Source organism: Sabethes cyaneus, chromosome 2 (assembly GCF_943734655.1).
Source record: "Sabethes cyaneus chromosome 2, idSabCyanKW18_F2, whole genome shotgun sequence".
Lineage (NCBI taxonomy): Eukaryota > Metazoa > Arthropoda > Insecta > Diptera > Culicidae > Sabethes > Sabethes cyaneus.
In genome coordinates this window covers 181,567,044-181,589,739 of record NC_071354.1, presented here as the reverse complement: position 1 = coordinate 181,589,739, position 22,696 = coordinate 181,567,044, and the positions used below count along the sequence as shown (strand labels likewise).

At 42.9% G+C, this 22,696-nt stretch overlaps 4 protein-coding genes across 4 annotated transcripts in view; all 4 read left to right on the top strand.

Annotated features, from left to right (window-relative positions):
• The window catches only part of LOC128735072 (transcription factor grauzone-like), a 204,955-nt gene that overhangs the window by 38,074 nt on the left and 144,185 nt on the right, over window positions 1-22,696 (top strand). The window lies entirely within an intron of this gene.
• On the top strand, window positions 716-2,494 carry LOC128735078 (transcription factor grauzone-like). Its single transcript, XM_053829561.1, has 3 exons — window positions 716-992; window positions 1,050-2,270; window positions 2,325-2,494. Exons 1-3 carry the CDS (start codon window positions 876-878, stop codon window positions 2,397-2,399), a joined length of 1,413 nt encoding a protein of 470 aa, XP_053685536.1. The 5' UTR covers window positions 716-875; the 3' UTR covers window positions 2,400-2,494.
• LOC128735079 (uncharacterized) lies at window positions 12,165-13,432 on the top strand. Its single transcript, XM_053829562.1, has 4 exons — window positions 12,165-12,280; window positions 12,486-12,673; window positions 12,731-12,930; window positions 12,993-13,432. Exons 1-4 carry the CDS (start codon window positions 12,218-12,220, stop codon window positions 13,226-13,228), a joined length of 687 nt encoding a protein of 228 aa, XP_053685537.1. The 5' UTR covers window positions 12,165-12,217; the 3' UTR covers window positions 13,229-13,432.
• On the top strand, window positions 14,208-15,886 carry LOC128735076 (transcription factor grauzone-like). Its single transcript, XM_053829559.1, has 2 exons — window positions 14,208-14,416; window positions 14,473-15,886. Exons 1-2 carry the CDS (start codon window positions 14,300-14,302, stop codon window positions 15,793-15,795), a joined length of 1,440 nt encoding a protein of 479 aa, XP_053685534.1. The 5' UTR covers window positions 14,208-14,299; the 3' UTR covers window positions 15,796-15,886.

Genomic DNA, 22,696 nt, shown 5'->3' with positions numbered 1-22,696 from the left:
AGACCAAGTGGAGCAAGACCTGAAAAGTGTGGGACACTCAATGAATTGAAGACGGACAGCCATGAACCGAGTTTGTTAACGGAGCATTATTAAACAGATGAGATCCTAAAGGACATCGCACCAGGATAAGTAGGTCGAGAGTAGGTATATCATGTAATTAAATGATATTCCTAGTGTTTCTAGCATAGCTTTCGAGGACATATAGAAATGTCCACATGGTCAAACAGGGGAGGTGTGTGTGTTGAACTAAAGTCCATTGTTGCCAACAGATGGTGAGGAAGGGGTTGCCTTGAAAATGGTATTCTGTCCACATGGGATTTGAACAGGATAATTTTTAATTAAAATTTTGGTAATATTTATTACCATTTGGTCAGTCTCCAGCGCTACTAGGGCTATATGGGGGTATTATTTATTGTTTTATTTTCATGGTTATTTATGGAGAGAAGTGAATTGCGTATGAACTATTACCGTAGTCACATTCACTGGGGTATATTGTTGTACGTTGTACCTGTTGTACTGATTGTACTCCGTTTCGATCTCACCCAAGATTACACTCACAAGCTCACCCATCTCACTTTGCAACTTTTAACACTTAGGCCCTTTTGAAATGTTGCTCTTATCAGTAACGTTGTGTGCTGTCATGTCAACGTCAACGCAAATACAAGCATCACAGTGCGATTATGCTCTGGGTGGTAGATGGATGGTGTTTACGGTGCTACTTACGCATTCTGTTTTTGGCCAAGGAAAATAAGCAAAACCGAGAATTTTTTTTATATGGTTAAAACTTATAAGCTATATGAAGAAACTGTTTTGATATTAATTGTGTATATAGACTTGTGCTTAGAACTTCGAATGTGGAAAAAATAATTGGTAAAATGGAGCCTACATCCAAAGAAGGGTGCCGACTTTGCCTGGATCTGTTTGCCGAAAATTTCTGTTCAATTACATCCGAAGAACTGCAAAAGCAAATTAGCAAAGTGTTTCATTTTGCAGTAAGTTCTAACTAATCGTTGATTATCATTATACAGGTTTGCTATTTATCATTGCAGATTGAAATAATGGATGGATTTCCTACAGCCGTTTGTCAAAGCTGTGCGTACACTGTATCTGAATTCTTTCAGTATTCTGAAAAGGTCCGTCTCAATCAAGAAAAGTTAATGGTTGAGTTAAGTGGAGAAAAGAAGGTTGACCAAGCAGCGCTGGAAGAAACAAAATTAATTGTAGACTTGAAAGATGAGCAACAAATTGAAGCAATAATGCTGGCGGAAACGAAATTCGATGTTTCTGATGATTGGATTGACGAAACGGCTCCTGAAGTGGACAAGTTGAGCGAAAAAAGCGTAGAAAGTGTATGTTCGCCGGACGAACCAGATGAAACACTAAATACGTCAGATCGCTCGTCCAAAAGACCTAGAACTCAAAAATCAGAACGAAAATGTAGAAAAGTTGCTGAAAAAACAAGAAAAAACACCGTCCGTTCAAAGAAAGAACGCGAACAAGAAAATGAAACGATAAATAGTTTCTTTCAGATGAATTGCGATATGTGTGGGGAGAGCTTTGCCAATGTAGTCACGCTGAAGGCTCATTTTCGAAAACAACATGACACCTCGGGTTATGTTGTGTGTTGCGGAAAAAAGATATATGTTAAAAGCAGCATGATTAATCATATAGCACTGCACCAGGATCCAGATGCATTTCGTTGCAAATTGTGCAATAAAAGTTACAAAAACAAAGAATACTTTACCCAGCATCAGCAGACTGTTCATGGCAGTGAAGGCGAAACGGCATTTAGGTGTGATACTTGCGGTCTCGGATTTGATAAGCAATACACGCTTCGAGCACACACCACGAAATACCACGAAAAGGTTAAGTGTCCACATTGCGACAAACAGTTAGCAAATAAGTTCGTTCTCAAGAATCACATTGTTTTTAAACATCAGAATACAGATCGACAAATGATTTGCGACGTTTGTGGACGAGAGTTTCTAAATAAGCAATTTTTTGATCGCCATATATTGGCGCACAAAGGAATTGAAACTAAAAGCTTTCAATGTCAGATTTGCCAGAAATGGTTAAAAGGAGAACGGAATTTTCAGCAGCATTTGCAGTACGTGCATTATGAAGCCGGAAAGTCGCACATTTGCAGTATTTGTAAACAGAACTATCCAAACTCAAGAGCGCTTTATAAGCATAAAAGTAAAGTTCACGTAGAGGAAAAATATGAGTGTGAATTTTGCGGAAGAAAATTCAAACAGGCGCTGTATTTGAAGGTACGACTAATTAAATAATATCAACCAACATGCTCGACAAATATTTCAACCTAGTTTCTCTTCAGGAACATAGAGCAACCCACACAGGGGAACGGTTGTATTGCTGTAAGTTTTGCGATCATACTATGAATTCGAAGGCAAACCTTTATGTACACATGAAAAAAAATCATCCTATTGAAAGAGCAGAAGAGAAACAAAAATCTGCACTAGCAAAAAGTCATGTAAGGCAGACAGTATGATAAATAAAAATAAAAATATCATTCCGTTAGGCAATTGACGATCGTGATGACATCAACAGAAAGGTGAACATTTGAATACATTTCATAATGCAGATTTTATCGATGTTTACTAGAATTGCACCGACTAGAAATTTTTCATCGGCCGAATTTTTTTCATCTTAATATTCGGTCAAAAAAAGTTCAATTCAAATTTTAAATTTCTTAACTCTATGTTGGATATGAATTATTCTAAATATTATTGTGCCCCTAAATCACAGATAATTTTTTTATAATTGAAGCTTTTATGCTTTGACACTGGGTTTAATTATCTTGCTTAATCCTTCTAAGCACTTTTTACAATTCTGCAATGAAGATCAAATGTCGATTCGAGTTATGGCAAATCAAATCCAATTACTCTAAACCTACATTTATATCTATCTTATAATATGCGACTTAGTTGTAACTAAAAGAATCCATTTCTCATCGTCAAATTGGTTCATTACTCCACTCGTCAGGACTGGGCTGCCCTGCTCTGTTTGCTCTGATCTTATACATATATTTTGCTCAGCGAAGCTAAATTTGAAAAAATATGTACTTATGGAGGGAGCTTATTATTATCTACAACATTATTGAATTAAGTACCTATTACTCTATTTTTTGTATTTACGACGCACTCGACAATTCCCTGGTGACGATCGATGAGATATTAGTTGGAGCATGTGACAGTAGACCAAATCGAGGATTGCCTTAAAATCCTCTAACGATGGAGCGGCTAAATACCCTCGAACTAGCCGACGACACTGTCTTCTTCGCACAACGTCAAAACGATTTGCAGAGCAAGTTCGATGACTTCTCTGTGAGCTCCCAGGTAGCAGATCTCACAGTTAATGCAACAAAAACTAAGTCTTTTACTAACTCAACTAAGGAAACATTAGAGTTAATGATGAGAACACATTTTCCCTGTTCAATCATTAATACGTGCGAAGACCAAAGTGCACCGGCATTGAGAACTGTAAATCTTGAAACCAGGACAGACATTCACGAAATAGCGAATGAAATGACTGGGTTTAGACTGAAACAGGAATGATGCTTGTACTTTGGGCAAAAAAATTTTACGAGAAGCAAGGTTGAGTGGGCGATTGACACTTCAATTTTCAACCCTTCAAATCACCGGGTAGGGATGGAATTTTTCCTGTACTATTACAGAAGGGCAAGGCGTTTTTAACGCCTATTCTAACAAAGCTTTTTCAATCAAGCCTTATACTAGGTCATATACCAGCAGGACGGCAACAAGTACGGGTCACGTTCATTCTGAAGGTTAATAAGAAGGATAAAACTTCACCAAAATCCTTCAGGCTGATAAGCTTATCGTCGGTTGTGTTAAAAACAATGGAAAAAATAATTGATGAGCATATAAAGTCATCATATTTAGCCAACGATCCTTTGAGCAAATATCAATTCGCATATCAAGGAGGCAAATCTTCAATAACAGCAGTACAAACTGTTGTAAAAAAACTACAAAAGTCTTTTGAAGCTAAAGAAATTTCACTAGCTGCCTTCCTTAACATAGAAGGCGCATTTCATAATTCATCTCATAATGATTACGGCTATGACGAAACGTGGTTTCGATATATCCATTATCCATTGGTTTAGCGAAATGTTATCAAAAAGGGAGATATCAGCAAACCGCGGAACCACATCTATAAGCATTCGAGCAGTAAAAGGGTGCCTACAAGAAGGCGTAATATCACCTCTATTGTGGTCTTCAATAGTTGATGATCTTCTTCAAAAGTTGACAGCGCTATGTTTTGATATAATTGGTTTCGCAGATCATACAGTTATGATTGTTCGAGGAAAATTTGATTCTATTATCGCTGACCGAATGCAAATGGCTTTAAATTTGATTTTATTATGGTGTGATAGGCAGGGCCTCAGCATAAATGCCTATAAAACTACTATCATACCATTTACGAGAAGGAAAAAAATTACATTAAACAACTCAAAGATCCAAATATATGCATTATGTCCGACAGCCAAGCAGCTCTAAACGCTCCAAAGACGGCGACATGCACATCAAAACTTGTCTGGGAATGTATTCAATCTGTTTCTGTTTCTGTTTGCAGCACAAGGTGGGGCAGTTAGAGCCAAGTCTGTCCAGGGCTGAGATAAGGTGGTTGTGATAATGATAAAAGAATCCGTGCGGATTACGCTAGCGCCATAATGTGTTGGTGATTATGGATTAATGGGCGGAAGAAGAGTGACAGAACTTGGCTCGTTATAATTGTGTGCTTGGTCAATATAGCATAAGATGGCTTGTACTTATCTTGTTTTCTCCTTCCTTTGTTTGTTTCCTCATCTTGTTCGTAGTCAATCTTATGTCGAATTTGTTTATTCAATCCGGGTTGAAACTGGATGAATTTTATCTGTCAGATAGGAGCAAATGAACACAAAAAGTTCATCCAGTTCCAATCCGGATTGAATGAATAAATTCGACATTAATTAAACCTAAAGCAGGCTCCACGCCGGCCGTCCTCTCCATCGTTGTCACCAGTGCAATCATCTGTGGCTGATCTCTTGCCTCCCCTCACAACAACATTGTTGCCGTGAGAAGAAGCGATAGAGATCAGGCAGAGAAAGAAAAGAAAAGAAAAGAGGAAATTTTTAGTCAACATGTTGATCGCAATTTTCGAGTTAGTAATATCACGAGAATTCTATGTCTGTCCATCACCTATGCTACTACCGACTAACTACTCGCTAGGCTGGACGCTACTCATCTCCCAAATACCCATGTCATGACGATTGACCCAGCGCTGTTCAACAACCTATGCTCATTAAAAGCCACAGCCGCCCCTTTATCTACCATCTTTGCAGTATTGTAGCTGATGGCGTAAATTTTCGAATATTTTGTGCGGAATATTATTCAAGAGCAATATTATCGCTCAGAACTATCGAAAAACTACTTGAACTTCCGAAAAATAGAGCAGATGCGATATAATGGGGACTGGTACTCGTTCGTATTATTCCCGGTGGCATTAATTGCATATTTGTAGCGGTAGTCAACCGATTTGTCGGTATGCTCTTCAGACCGTGGTCAATTGAAATGATTCTGTAACTAAGAAGGGATGAGGTGGATCAAAAAGAACTTCACTTGGAGATATGTATATATGCCGTGTTAAGTCTTAAGTGCAAGCTGTCACTGAAGCAAGACTTAATAAGATGTTAACGACGTTGATAATTCTGTGAGGATGGTATTGAATCGAAAAAAAAAAATCCTCATACCATGGCCATATATTATGTACTATGACCCCATTTTAGGAAGTGGGAATGATGGTATATTGAGGACAGCCCTTCGCTATCGCTTGAATCAGCCAGAGAATCGAATACCTGTTTTTACTTGAAGAAGTTTTAACTCTAAAAAGGTTTAGTTAGAAATGGAATTTCAGTTGAAGTCTGCCAGCATTGGGCAATGGACAGAACAAAATATATATCGAGGCTATAAAGTTTTTCGAGAGATCCACTAAGTCCGACCGCGACGACAGCCGCAAGAATGGAGAGGAGCAGGCCGCCGGTGAGTTGCCACCGTTCGACTTGATAGACTCTCCGACAGAGGCTCATCAGCATTAGGAGGGCCCTTGGGAGACAAACAGCGTCATTCATGATCATTTTATGTTGTTAGTTGAATACCGTTAACGCGGTTAGTCACAAGACATGCAAATCATTCTAATAAAGGAGGAAAATAAGAAAATAATAATTATATTTAATTACATCCAAAACAATACAATAGAAGTGACAGTAACAGCAACGATAGTAATATTAGTAATAATAGTAATAACATAGGAAACTGACACAGGAAACACAGCTACTGACTATAACTTCCTGCCCATTAATAATTGTAGTTTGGCAGCATAGGTATAAAAAGAATTTCCGACTCATCATAGAACACTCAAACATATATTCATTCGTACCTATACACCCATGCACACTCATACATGCATACACATGTATACATGTACGTGTGTGTATATTTTTCAGTGCTGTGCTGTCCATAATCGCATAACAGCCACAAATTCTATGGCAATCTCATAGAAAATGTCTCGATTACGCAAATAAAGACATCACATCATTTTTGAACACTCGTTCGTTCTAACTAGCGATAAATTTTAATTTTCATGAGAAGTCAAAATCTCATGAATGGTGGGTAGGATTTGGATTCAGTTTTCTAGAGAAATTTCTGTGCATACCAGCAATTCATCTAGGGAACAGAGTAAGCCCTCCCGGTGCTTCGGCCCAAACGGATTGAATTTAAAATCAAATCCGTTCGATTTCGCTCCATTCCGCTTTACGGGCCACATGCTACACATAAAGCTAAATTATGCAATACTATACTACATACTACACATATATCTAACTAAACTGTATTACATTCTACATGCGGAATTAAATTTAGGAGTCTGCCGAAGTGCGCGACAAACCACCTACCCATGGGAGGGGACTTGTCTGGGAATGTATTCAATCACTCCAAAAAGTGTCTTCTCGTAACCAAGTCAACTTGTACTGGATCCCAGGTCACTATGGAATCGATGGAAATGAAAGAGCTGATGCGCTAGCAAGACTCGGATCATCATCATTAAATTAAGAGTGAGTGAAAAGGAAAAGAGAAAAAGCACTAGACTTCTGAATACGCGAACAGCTATGGCAGATAATGCACGAGTACGGTTTTCCGGACAAATTGACGCGGCTGATCTAAGCTGACGTGCTGCGAGTGACGCGCTACGTGCGGGGTTCGGGGACACTCTTGAATCCTTTCGAATCGCGCGGAGTGTTGCTGCAAGAGAATGGACTGTTCTGTACGTTATTCAATATCGGTATTGGAGGAGTGGTCCAGTGAACGGTCTTCGAAACGGGAGGTACGATCTTCAGCAAGAGTAGCCAACTCCTAGTCTTCGTAGACGACCTCGACATCATTACTAGAAACCGACGGGATGGCGGAGGCAATCTACGTCAGACTAAAAACGGAGGCTAGGAGGATATGGTTACAAATCAATGCGTCGCAAATCAAATATATGATAGAAAGAGGCTCCAGAGAAAGCAACGTTTGCTTCCCACGGACAGTGACTATTGATGGCGATGAAGGAGCGGTTGATGAATTCGAATATTTGGGATCTATGGTCACCTCCGACAATACCCTCCACAAGACGCTTTGATTAAGGAGCATACGCCGCCGCACAAAGCTGACGATGTACAAAACGCTAATCAGACCGGTAGTCCTCTGCGAACTTGAAGCAGTAACTAACACAATCATAAGCCCAATCCAATAAGCAGCCAAGTAATAAAATTTCGGCACAATTTAAAAAGGAGGGCGGAATCGGATGCTGGATGCGTCTCAAAAGCTGTTCAGGAGACGTTGGTATAATATACTACGCAGGTTTAGAGCCACATGTCCGAAGGAGCTCGCCGTAAAGTCGTGGAACGAGTCCGTTCCAAGGCAAAGCCTGCTTCGAACCCACATAGACTGGATAAGTTCGTTATTCCGAACGAATTTCAAACCAGGAGACAGACTGCTGATTGGAGATGTCATCGAAAATAATGAAAGAGCTATTGTTTTTGGACAAGCGAAATATTGGGTTGCGGTTGGTACGTTCGCGACCGTACCGTCTTTGTTTCGACAACTCGTGACAGTTCATGGCAGCAACGCTCCAACAGACAGTTTCATTAGTTTTTATTTTGATGTCAAATAAAACAGAATCACTGTACCGAAAACTTACTTACTTATGTGTCCATGTCCGCCGGTCCGGCAGAACAAAGGGATGAAATCAGAGATCTCCACTGCTGACGGTTACCCGCCATGGCTTTTACCTGTCGCCAGGACAGGTTCTCGTCTACAGCCCGGATGTCGTTGGCTAAGCTCCGTCTCCATGAGCCTCTGGGTCTGCCTCTTCTACGCTGTCCTTGTGGATTCCAGTCGAGTGCTGCTCTGCAAACCTCGTTCGCTCCTTTCCTCAAGGTGTGTCCGATCCACTTCCACCTACGCTCACGAATTTCTGTGGCTATCGGCCGTTGATGACACCGACGATGGAGTTCCTCATTGGATATCCAATTATCAGGCCACCAGGCACGAATAATATATCGCAGGCACCGGTTAATGAATACCTGCAGTTTTTGCGTTGTCTCCGCTGAGACGCACCACGTTTCGCAGGCATACAGCAGTACGGATTTAACGTTTGAATTAAAGATTCGGGTTTTCGTACGTAGAGTGATCTGGTTTGAGCGCCAAATGTTTCGCAGACCTGCAAAGGCACCCCTGGCCTTCCTGATCCGTGTGGCTATATCAGTCTTGGTACCACCATCGGGCGTTGTTTGGCTACCAAGATATTGAAAGACGGCTACCTGCTCAACTTGTTGTCCCGCTACTGTAAAGTTGGTGGAATTGTCAGTGTTCACTACCATAGACTTAGTTTTCGCTACATTGACTGTGAGACCTGCTGCCTGGGAGCTCTCGGAGAGGTCGTCTAACTTGCTCTGCATATCGTTTCGGCGTTGTGCGAGCAAGACAATGTCGTCGGCTAGGTCGAGGTCATTTAGCTGCTCCATCGTTAGAGGATTCCAAGGCAATCCTCGATTTGGTCTACTGTCAATTGCTCCAACTAATATCTCATCCATAACGATGAGAAACAGAAGCGGTGATAAAATGCAGCCCTGTCTCACGCCAGCAGTAACCCTTATGGGGTCGCACAAGACGCCGTCGTGCAAAACCTTGCACGAGAACGCCTCGTACTGAGCCTCGATGAGATGGACTAGCTTATCTGGAACTCCTCTACGCCTAAGTGCGCCCCAGATGTTTTCGTGATTGAGTCGGTCGAACGCCTTTTCGAAGTCAACGAACACCAGCAGAAGAGAGTCCTGGAATTCGTTGATCTGCTCCAATATAATGCGGAGCGTTGTGATATGATCTACACATGATCGGCCAGCACGGAATCCAGCTTGCTGCCGCCGGAGAGTAGCGTCGATCTTCTCCTGGATCCGGTTGAGGATTACCTTACAGAGTACTTTGAGAGTAATACAGAGCAACGTGATGCCACGCCAGTTACCGCATTCAGTTAGGTCTCCTTTCTTAGGGACTTTGACCAATATGCCCTGCATCCAGTCCACCGGAAAAGTTGCGGTTTCCCAAATATTGCTGAAAAGCTGATGCATCATCTGGGCTGACAAAGATGGGTCAGCTTTGAGCATTTCGGCTGAAATACGATCTATCCCTGGCGCTCTATTGGATTTCATACTCTTGATGGCTGCTACAATTTCATCCAGCGATGGCGCCTCCGAGTTCACGCGATTTATTCGACGAACTGTAGGCGTCGTACGCTGCTGGTTTTGTTGGTCTCTGACATTTGAAACTCGGAAGAGTTGTTCAAAATGTTCAGTCCATCGTTTAAGCTGTTCTGTACGGTCAGTCAATAGCTGACCAGCTCTGTCCTTTAGCGGCATCTTTGTATTCATCCTGGCACCACTAAGGCGGCGAGAAATATCGTACAACAAACGGATATCACCATTGGCGGCGGCGGTTTCTCCTTGTTCGGCTAGGGAGTTAGTCCAGGCTCTCTTGTCCCGCCTACAAGCACGTTTAACAGCCCTCTCCAGTTCGGCGTATCGTTGACGGGCAGCTGTCTTAGCCGATCTGGTCCGCGCTCGCTCAATGCCGGCTTTCGCCTCTCTCCGCTCGTCGATCTTCCTCCAAGTTTCATCCGAAATCCACTCCCTCCGCCCACTGCGCGCTTTGCCGAGGGTTTCATCACTGGTCGTGATGAAGGCGTTCTTGATGCCGGTCCATTGCTCTTCGACGGTTCCACCAGATGGCAACTCCGAGGCTCGAGATTCAAGTTGTTCAACAAAGGCCCTTTTCACCTCAGGATTCTCCAATCGGCGGACGTCGTAGCGGCACCCAACTTTCTCCTCCCGTCGTTGGACACGCGCGACGCGCAGACGTATCTCAGCGATAACAAGATGATGGTCGGATGCAATGTCAGCGCTGCGTTTGTTGCGTACATCAAGAAGGCTCCTTCTCCATTTCCGGCTGATGCAGATGTGGTCGATTTGGTTTTCTGTTCGGCCGTCGCGGGAAACCCACGTGACTTTATGTACTGGTCTATGGGGGAAGAGCGATCCACCAATGACCATGTCGTTATTACCACAGAATTCTGTAAAAAGTACTGTACCGAAAAGTATGGCAAGAAATCCAAGAAGCAGCAGGTATGTTTTAGTAATTGAATGTTACTAAATTTTTCAATCTTTACCTCATGTGCTGTTCTTCAAGAAACATATTTTTCCTATGAGAAAAGCAACATGTATGAAACAAGAAATGGACACAAATACATTTGTCGATTTAGACCCGGGATACATCATCACGGATTTTGAGAAGGCTCTGATTAACTCAGTACAAGCTGAGTTTTTCGATACCAAGCATTGTGGCTGCTTGTTTTATTTAAGTAACAGCTTCTTCCAGTTTATGCAACAGCATAACATGTTGAACGAGTTTGGCCAGGACACTGCAGTATACTCTGCGTTCAAACAAGTGCAAGCGTTAGCTTTTTTACCTCCTGATGTCATCGTCACCGCCTTTGAGGCATTGAAACGACAAAACTACAAGCGCCAGCGAAACTGAATGTTGAGCACCTTTAATGTTGATGAAACGTATATTTCTGGTCGAATACAACGGTCCAGTAAAGGGAGAAAGGCATCAAAAATTGGACCCCTATTTCACCCAACTTTCTGGTCAGTATATGCCAATATTCTCGACAACGTTTCGCGAACGAGCAATCAGGCCGAAAGTTGGCATAATCGCTGGACCAGAATAGTTGGTGCAAAACACATCGGCATAATAAGAATGTTGGGAGAAATAAAAAACTAAATTAAATACGCTGCTGGATTGATTGCTGCCATACTGTCTGGTACATCGTCTCGGCAAAGGAAGCGTGAAGATATTGCAAGAGAAACCAGGATTTTAAAAATAGTTCAAAACTACGATAAGTATTCATTGCAAGACTATATGTTACAGCAGTTGCTTCTAATCTTGTGTCGAAGTATTTTTTAAGATAATATATATTAGTACATTGTACATAGTATAAGGTAGTATAATGGTAGAATATGGCAGTATGTATCATAATGAAATTTAATTATAATACATTATATAATATAAAATATCAATTATATTTGTTTGCTTACTTTTTTAGCAGTGTGCTATTTTAGTTAAGTATATTATGCCTATCGTCCGTGTGCTGTGCAGTGTGGCAAACGAAGCAGCACAACTAATAATCGCTATTTTTCGGTTTGTTCCTCCAGCATCAGCTGTTCCCCAACATGAGGCAAACATCATGTATATACACGCGTATTTCGTGTTCGCTAGTGTCTAGTGTGGGTGCTTGAGTTGACAAAAAAGCTTTATATGGCTACTCATTTTTGAGTGACAGCACCTTTACTCATTTTTGCGTACACACGGTTTTTCCGAAACTGAGTAGTTCTTTTCTCAATTTTGGGCAGCAGAGGTTAAGCGTGTATATTTAGAAAATTCAGAAGGTTACCTTCGATAGATGTTCTTTGAATATAATTTGACGTTTTTAATGTCAGTTTCTTAACCACCGCGATTTTCGAGTGTGATCTTTGCTGCTTATTTACTTCAATTCATAGCCAGTTACTTAGTAATAATTATTATTAAATTTAGTTTCCATTACTCGAAATATGACTGCAATAGTTCGAGGTCCACTATGCTGTAGTTTATTAAAACTAATAGCTGCAAGATTGGTAAGTCCTTTACGCTACAATAACAGTTACAGGATGATTGAAAATTAGAATAAACACATCATAACATTATCAGTTTTACTGAATACGAAGTATTGCCGCTTTACTATAATACCGGCCACATTTGGTCGAAAGCTGAATACGTCGTGTTCTATATTCTTAAGCCTACAGTTTTGGACTTACTAAACATGTGATTATTCTATTATAGGAGTATGGAATAACGCGCCACTACGCCAGCGCTAATCGCGTGAAGCCATTTAGACGGGTTGACGTTACAGACCGAGCCAGAAATGAAGCAAAAGCTATGGAAATGCGTAATCAATACGCTGCAGCTGAAGAAGCCATCACTTCCGGGAAAAGCGTCGAGTCCGTTGGTCAGTCTTTAGCAAGTAGAGGGTAAGCTTATGATTACATGTGAAGATACTTTTGCTATAGAATGTTCTTTTGAAATAGGTACCTACGACCAGTAAAACCCTACTCTCCTCCAAAGGATGTGCGAGATAAAATCTTAGAATTATCAAAGGTTCTGAGTAAGACCAATTCGAATGAAAAATTCGCTGACGTACAGCAGAAATTTGCACTGCTTTCCGCTTGCCATAAAGCCTTCAATCATGCTGTTCCAAATTCCCAATTGCACGAAATCACGTCCATCGGTATGTTGGTATCATAGATATTTTAGACCATAACGAAAAATCATTTTTATTCCTTATTCTAGACGACACCATTGCCTTTTATCAGACACCAGTCGATACAACTCTCCCGCTAGATGCGCTCAAAACGGTTGATCTGCCGCAAAACCTATTCATACAGCATGAATACATTCGGTTTCATCCAGAGAGCGATACAATGTTTGGCGGTAAATCGGCATTCCCCAAAAGTTCAACCATAGTGACCGGACTGAAGTACAAGGATAAATACCGTGGCCACATAGCAAAGAAATCTTGGCCCTAAATGCAGTAGCCTGACGTCTGAGTACTAGCAGTGAATAAATATGTTTTTCTTTTCATTCGCCAGTTTTCTACTAGGTACCTAATTTAGAATTGAACAAACTACTTATTGACGCCAATCCTGTTTGCCGTCTAATTGGAAACTGCGTGTACTATTTGCGATCTTCGTAATACATACTGTATATCATAGGCTGATTTTGCTACTAGCAATTGGATTATTACAATTGTTGTAGTTATGTTATTGATGTGTAATGTGGGGTCGAATTAAAAAATTAGTTGATACCAAACATTTTATAATAAAATATTTGCTGGTTGGTACGTTCAACAGCCTTTTTTGCCTTAGGAGCTTTTTCTATTCATGTTCTCAAGGCAAAATTGACTAATAAATAAACCCTGAGACAGGTTGCAATAATTGTGATGACACGCGTAGAAAAACTTTATATAAAAAGGCGTTCATTCATTCGCCACATCAACATCAATTTGGTTTAAAATGTTTGCCAATAAGAATTCCGTGTTCTTTTTTTTTAATACTAACTATTGTTTCCAGCACAATTTTACAAAAATATTGCTTGATTAGAAGTTTGGAAAACTTTTCATAACTCTCTACTAACACTAATGCAACGGCATAACGCTATATCATACCAATGTGATATATTTTAAACCTCATTGATATCATACCTGTTAAGTAGGTTAAATACCATAGCATAGAGTTATGTATACTCACTTTTTTCTTGGTTCTCACTAGACGTACACATCAAAATAATAGCCGTCAACGCGAGTTATGTTGTCGTGAATCGCATAACTGTCCCATTTATATAGGAAACTCCATAGAAAATAGGACTGTTATGCGATTCACGGCAGTATAGATGTTCTGTGTTTGTAAATATTAATTTTAAACTTTATTAATAGTTTGCAGTACTATAGGTTGTTTGTTATGCAAAGTTTAAGAACAAAATTTTGTAACGGCAGTTTTAAAAATAATACCAAAAACTATTAGATATTGGTCAATCTATTCATTACCGCAGTTTGGGTTATGAACCTATCATTTGCTTAGCTGTTAATCTGTAATTAAAAAATGGAACTGGACAGTAAACTGTGCCGCCTGTGTTTGGGCTCTACTTTGGAATCAAGCACTTTATCAATAAAAGATGAGGAGCTAACCACAAAGCTGGATGTTGTGTTTAATTTTGAAGTGAGTATATTCACTGGTTATAGAAAATACATAGGAAATACAAACATATATTTTAGTTTGCAGAAAACGACGATCTCCCTCGTAGAGTTTGCCTCGAGTGTTGCTCAAAGGTAACTGAGTATCATGCTTTTCATGAATTAGTTCGCACAAATCAAACCCAGTTGAGCTGCTTATCCACTAAAGCGATATATTTGCCTTCACTTGAGGATATCAAGACAGAAATTTTATTGGAATCTCCTGAAACAGATAGCGAGCAAAACATGCACCAAGAGTTGGAAAAAGATCACGAAGAGGTAGCACTAGAGTTTACCGAATGTGAGCCTAGGAACGACGAATGTGACCAACTAGCACTCAGAAGCCGATTTGTAAGAAACACTAAACAAACTACAGATAGTTTCAAACCTAAGAAAGAATCGAACCATAACAAGGAGAAAGTAAAAAAATTAGATGAAGAGAACAAAAAAATTCAGGAATTTTTCACGATGAAATGCGATGTATGTTCAGAAACATTTGCAACACTCGATCAATTACAACGGCACACTAGAAAACAACACAACATGCGTGGAAGCATAAAATGTTGCAATCGGGTTTTCTATAAAAAATGCAGGATCATCGACCATATTAACTTTCATCTGAATCCGGGCCGATTTCGTTGTGACATATGTAACAAAAACTACAACGATAAATATTACCTAGATCTGCATAACCAGAAAAAGCACAATAATGAGGTGGAAAAACCATTCAAATGCGATAAATGTGGAAAAACGTTCGTCAGAGAATATCTTCTGAAGGCTCACATAGCGACGCATATTCAGGCAGAATGTGCCATCTGTCACAAAATGCTAGCAAATATATCCACTCTGCGCGCTCACATTGTTAATATGCACAGTGACGATTCGAAGCATATATGTGATAGCTGTGGCCAAGAGTTTCGTACCAAATTGGCAATGGACCGACACATAAAACAGCATTTAGGCATAAATCCTATCGAACGCATTCAGTGCCACATCTGCAGCAAGTGGGTTAACGGGAAACCCAATTTAAAACTCCATATAAAAACGGTACACAATGCAGTGAATCAAGCGGTAGCTTGTGAGATTTGTCAGCAAATCTCTCCAAACCTACGTGCGCTAAGTAGCCATAAGCGTCGGGTGCACGTCGAGGAAAGATTTGAATGTGAATTTTGCGGGAAGAAATTCAAGCGAAAGATCTACCTGAAAGAGCATCGCGCATCGCACACGGGGGAAACCCTATACTCGTGCAACGTATGTGGCATGACTACAAACTCCAACGCTAATTTATACTCCCACAAAAAAAGTAAACATCCCGATGAATGGAGGGAAGCGAAAAAGAAAGCAATAGCAGCTGCTTACGGGTAACGACGATAATTTCACGTTTTTAAAAGTTGGTCAAACCTGTACCAGGTTTTACAAATTTTGAAAATTCTGTTAATAATTACACTTTAGGTTAGAATGGTAAAACAATAATGAATAAAATTATTATTCAACTTGAATAACGCAAATGTATTATCTGTAAAAAATTTTTTATATCAAACAGGAATATAACGTAATTTCTTAGAGGATAGATGGAATTAGTATTACTACAGAGAACAGACATTCTCGATTAAAATCGATGACCATGTACGTATATGTTGATGGCGCTGCCAACACATGAAATCCTAAGCATATCAAATGAGTAGAACGATATCAAAAAAAGAATTATGGAAACCCTCACCCTGACCGTCACAATCGAGCTGCGCTGTACCGTCGATCTTATAATCAGTTGCTGCCACCAGAGCCGATCCGTTCCGAAATTAGATCGGTGGAGAAGGATGCAACTAGAAGCACTATTGTGGGTAGTAAGGGCAGCGGTATGCCTGCCACGCCAGACACAGCGATGAACGGCCCAGCGCTAATCAGGGCGATGGAAAAGAATAGGGACGCACTACCTAAATTGGTAGCAGCATCATTGGAACTCGTTATAATCATCGAGTTCATGTCAGGTCGCAGCAATTTCTCCATGGACCTGAAGCAGAGCTTGCTCATGCTTCGGAGAACCTTGTGTGCAGCGTCCAAAACGCACTACGACATCGTGCAGAAGAGGTGAAGAAGGGGACCGTGAAGGCGTCGAAGTTAGTACAGACGGCGGCCTGCCCGTTGATGGGGTGTCGCAACGCGACCCAAGAAGCCACGGAAAGCGTTACCAACAGCGGTAGGGCATCTGCCAAGCGTCTGAGACAGTCCCCGGGGGATGGCACCCTGGTAGACCAAGGAAACGCCTGATCGGTAAAAGCCTGCAGGCTAGCGGGTTGGCGGAGCCAACCGATCAACCAGCGGGAAGCACTAAAGCTCCACCTAAACCGATAGGGAAGCGAGTAAAGAAGAGCGACGCTCTAATCCTAAAAACCGACGGGTCGAAATATTCAGAGGTTTTGAAGGCCATAAGAGGAAACACCCTACTCAGGGATCTGGGCGCGGACTTGCGGAGCATCCGCCGCTCATGCTTACTTACTTACTTAATTGACCTAACGTCTTACGACAACCTCCCAGTTGGTTTCAAGGTAAGACGCTGGCTTAATAAGCCAGTCGTCGTATGTTCGAATCTTGACTGGGAGATGTTGTTGGAGTCAATAGGATCGTAGCAACTGACCCTGCAATTGTCCTGCCCTCTAACAGCTGACTGCGAAGTCTGTCGTATAGAACAGAAGGTCAAGTTTCGATAACGGAATGTAGCACCTGGGCTTTGCTTTGTTTACGACAAGGCCTGCGCAGTATAATTTCTTCATCTGTTTCGGTTCCATGGCAACTGATCTCCAGTTCCGCGGGCACACAGTGCTCGCAATATCTCGCTCCATCTGGTTTTGCCACCTCGCTTGCTGTGCCCCTCTTCATCTTGTTCCTACCGGATTTGATGCGAAAACCATTTTTGCAGGATAGTTGTCCGGCATTCTAGCAACATGTCCTGCCCAACGTATCCATCCAGCTTTAACCACTTTCTGAATACTTGGTTCACCGTAGAGACGCGCGAGCTCGTTGTTCATTCTTTGCCTCCATACACCGTTCTCTTGCACTCCACCAAAGTCGGTTCTTAGCACCCGCCGTTCGAAAACTACGAGTGCTTCTAGGTCCCCGCCGCGGACGACATAATCCTTGAGTTAAAGAATGACGCCATCAGGAAGAGTTCCGCATACAAGTCGATAGTGGAAAGAAGTCGGAGAAATTCCGGTGCTTCGAGCACGGGCCTAAGGCCTGGAACTGCAAGGGGCAGATAGGAGCCTATTGCGCAGGAGATGTGGCAGTGCAGGCCATAAAGCAAGGGACTGCGCAGAGCTTCCCAAGTGCTTGATCTATTCTGGTAAATAAGACAAAGCACGTAACGGGAGTTCCAATGTGTCCGGCCGGTGTGCCGGCGATCAAGCCACGTTCATAGTGCAAGTGACACAACTCAACCTAAACCACTGCAGCACGGCTCAGTAGCTGCTACACCAAGCAGTTTCTGAGTCGGAAACGAACACTGCCATCATCTCGGACCCATATCGCGTTTCTGCCGGAAACGGTAACTGGGTCTCGGAGATAAGTCCGGAACGGTGGTTATTTGAACTACAAGAAGGTTCCCGGTTCAAGAGGTTGTGTCAACTGCAGACGAGGAATTTGCGGTTGCCAAAGTAGGTGGAGTGTTCTACTTCAGCTGTTATGCTTCGCCGAGTTGGTCTATCGAGCAGTTTACGCGGATGGTAGACCGAGTATCAGTAGGGTATGAAATGGGGAAGGCAAATGAGGAGCGTCCAATATAGCTCTAGCTATCCCAAGCCCCTACCTAGCGCCTCCACGTGGCCATACCCGGTGATGCTCTATTGAGTAGCCAAGCTAGGAGGTGCGATACTGTGTGGTTCCCGGCTGCCTGATCTCATAATCGAGGTTTTGGGCAGACGGTGGAGCCACACGATCTGGTAAGCATAATATAAGTTATTTTAATTATTTTTTTCGTTTTAGCTTATGAAGCATTTACTGCTTTATAGTGAAAACTTTGGCCAATACGAGTGTTAATACTGCACATGGATATTGGATACCAGAAGAAAAATTGAATTAATTATTAGAAGCACTTATGGAAACTAAAAGGACGCAACTCTATTCCATTCGAAGGATTGCTGGTGAGATTGTTCTATTTTTACCCATATATACCACATTTCATAAATAAACTAGAATCGGGAAGAGGGAGGGACCATCAGAGCACTTGTTTGAAGCGGTGGGCCTAGGGAGAGTGAAACAGTCAACTTTCTAGGGTTAATCTCGGCCCGATTAACAACACATCGTGGATAATGAGCGAGCTCTTCTCCCCATCTGCTGGAGTCATTCTGCATTAGGACGGTTTATTCAACGATTGACTCAGGTGACTTAGCCCTTGGAAGGAGATTCTCTAAATCCCTGGTACGTGTAAGTGATGTTGCTTATCGACCAATTCCCTTTTGGCCCTTCATACAAGAGTTGGGAAGCATGACCAATCGTGGAATATATTCAACTCTTTTTGACATGATAGGCTCATTGCTATGAACGGATGTTCTGCTAAGGCAGGTGGTAGTACCATATATTCATTCATATTCATGGTAGACCGAGTATCAGTTGACTGGTCTGAGGCCGGTGGTTGTGGCGGGCGACTTTAACGCTTGGGCGGTAGAGTGGGGAAGTCGTCGCACGAACCATAGGGGTCAGATTCTACTTAAGGCTCTGGTAGAGCTCAACGTAGATCTGGCGAACGTATCGGCATCATAAGTACCTTCAGTAGAAATGGTGTGGAGCCTATTATCGAGGTGACGTTCGGCAGTCTTGGGCTGATAGAAAATTGCAGGGAAGACAATGGCTGCACTAACAGTGACCATCAGGCGGTTCGCTGAGGTGTCGGTCAGATAACGAGGCGGCAGACGGCGAATAGAGCCAATACTCCAGCCACCCGTGGATAGAAGGTATCATACTTCGATCCCGAAGTATGTGTGGAAACGATTAGAAGGGAATGCGGTGATCGTACCCGATCCGAACGCTGATCATTTGGTTGAGGTACTGTCGTGAGCGTGTGACGCTACCATGCCTAGGAAAGGCCGACCTAGGTATGGGAGGTCACCGGCTTACTGGTGGATAGATGAAGTTGTGGAACTCCGCGGAGCATGCCTTCGTGCGAGAAGAATTATGCAAAGAGCTCGTTCGGACGAAGGCAGGGCTGAATGTCGAGTAGCACTTGTTGCTGTGAAGCGACCCTCATTTCCCGCTGTAACGCTATATTTTCGCGTTTTCATCTAGTCGAGCCCGGATGAATCAACCCCGGTCGGCTAAGAACATAAATTCCGCATTCTATTCGTTTGCCCGCGCCGGTCAGTGACTCGATCGAGCGACGGCGCCGGTAGGGCAAAATACTTCCATGAAAAGCAGCCCGTGTTGCACCATTCTAGGTTAATGAACGCGCAAGTTTCTTAACCTGCCGTAACGAACGTTTTGCCGACTAAGGCAAACAACGAAGCGCGGGACGGTTTGTTGACAAAAAAACAAAGTTCCCGCGCGAGGGGCTAAAATGTATGCGCGAGAGAGAAGCTCAACGGACAGCGTGAGGTCTGCCGCTAGGCAGAATAGGACGGAACTACCTCGAGGAGGAGGAGTTTCCTTAGGGCGAAAATCATTTTTTAGCAAGTAAGAAGTACCGATTGTAAAGTAAATTATTAAATAAATGAATTCGGATTTGGCACGCCGACCCGTCTGGTCGGTAGTGCGGATTAACTACTGTTTTTTTTATTAATCGTCCTATTCAGCTGCACACGCAGCGCTTAAGAGTAAACGAGCCTGCTTTGAAAGGTTATGTGCTAGTGCCAATGACAACCCGTGAGGTGATGCCTACAGGGTCCTAATGGCAACTACCAAGGGCGCGATGGCGCCCGCAGTACGATCATCAGAGATTCTGGAGCGGATCATCGAGGGCCTCTTTCCGCGTCACGAGCCAAGACCCTGGCCTCAGGCTGCAGAGTCGTCCCACGGCCGACATTCCATTATCCATAGTGTCGGCCTCCCTGCCAAACATCCAAAGTAACATGAGCGACGGTGGTTTAGAGGTCGTGGAGGAAGCGATGGTTACGAACGAGGAACTCATTAAGATCGCTAAATCCCTAAAGGTGTGCAAGGCACCGGGACCAGACGGAAACTCGAATTTGTCCATCAAACGGCTATTATTTCCAGAATCGTGTGCTATGCTACAACACAGAGGAGGGTCAGAAGTGCATTCCAATCACCGCAGGGGTCCCGCAAGGTTCCATACTAGGCCCGGTATTGTGGAACGTCATGTATGACGAGGTGTTGAAGCTAAAGTTCCCGGTAGGGGTTGTGATTGTCGGCTTTGCGGACGACATCACCTTGGAAGTCCACGGTGAATATATCAGAGAGCTCTATAAGCATTGTTGAAGATTGGATGCGCTCCAGGAAACTGGAGTTAGCGCATCTTAAAACAGAGGTTATCGTGTTGAACAACCGCAAGTCGGTGTAGCAAGCAAATATCAGCGTCGGGGACTGTATTATTTCGTCAATGTGGTCCTTAAAACTCCTGGGAGACATGGTCGACGACAAGTTCAAGTTCGGGAGCCACGTCGGCTATGCCTACAAGAAGGCTCGCATAGCTATTTCCACATTGTCTCGTATGATGTCTAATAGCTCTGCGGTGTATGGCAGCAGGCGAAGATTATTAGCTAATGTGGTCCAATTCATACTTAGGTATGGCGGGCCGGTGTGGTCATCGGCGTTAGGAACCAAAAGGTACCTAGGTAAGCTGGAAGGCACCTATCGTCTCATGTGCTTGAGAGTGCCGAGTGCGTATCGTACAGTTTCAGATGGCGGCGGGCATGGTCTAATTCCACAAAAGGCCGGTGGACACATCGACTTATACCGGAAGTATCCGAGTAGGTCGACAGGCACCACGGCGAAGTAACTTCCACCTGACATAGATTCTGTCGGGACATGGTTGTCTTAGACAGTATCTGCACAAGTTCGGGCATGCGGTGTTCCCCGCGTGTCCCGAATGCGTGGATGTTGAGAAAACTGCAGAACATGCTTTCTTCATATGCCCCCGTTTCGTGGATGTGAGAAGTAACATGATGGCAGTGAGCGGACAGGATACTACTAGGATTGTACTTGAGCTACAAAACCGCTGGAGAGCCGATCAACGACGAGTTAACAGCCTAACTACCATAGTCCAGTAGTTATCTAAGAAGGTGGGTTTAGCACAATAATCCCTCTCTGAAGTAATACCGATAAGGTGCCAGGGAAGATTGAGGCTGGAGACTCGAGTAGGGTTTTAGTGGGTCGGGATCCTCACGCCCCATTATGGGGGGTCGGGATACCAAACCCCACACTACCTGAGTTGTCTTCCTATAGGTGTGTGATAGCACTGAATCTTCTCAGGTGCTTAGCTGATTTCCCTACTCGTAAAAAAATAGCGCAGTATCGAGAATCGAGCCCTGTCATACAGTGGCACCCGATTCTCATTGGCTTGTCGACCCTTTCCATGACGGACTTGATGGCAACAACAATGGAGTTCCCTGGTACTGCTTTCCACAACAGGAGTTAGCCTGTTATTTTTTTATTTTATTTATTTTATTTTATTTAACGTGCCGAGCAGGCAGATAGATTTGCGCGGTGAGGCATCTCTTGATGGTACAGTACAGTACAGGACATGAAGAAAACGAAGCCGCTTTCGAGAACGGTTGGATCAAAACAGCTATCAACAGCGCCTTAGAGCATCCTCAGGCACGCGTAAAGAATTCAGTGGAACGACTAGTACGACGATGAGAAAGGGTGATCGAAGAGGAGTATGCTGCGCGGCCGGCAATTATGCACAGTTCCACTCGTCAGAGCGCGGAAAGACGCATAAAGAAGAAAATGCAGCGGACTCAAAATTTTTAGAAGAAAATGGAGTATGTTTAACTGGAGTTGCTGAATTATAATCTACGTTATCTCTAGACATTTAGCGACAGCTAACGGTGGCCTCGAGGTGCGGCGCTGGTCCAACAAGCCAGCCATCATATGATCGAATCTCAGCTGAGAGAGTCTGCTAGAGTCAATAGGATCGTGGCACTAATCCCGCAGCTGACTTATTAATCCAACAGCTAGTTGCAAGGTCTGTTAAACAAAATAGCGGTAAACAAGCGGGATGGGACTGAGAATTTGTGCATCAGTCCGAATATATGAGAAGCAGATATTCAAGTGAGGTCAAAGTTTGCCTCCCACGACTTACTTACTATTTACTTAATCA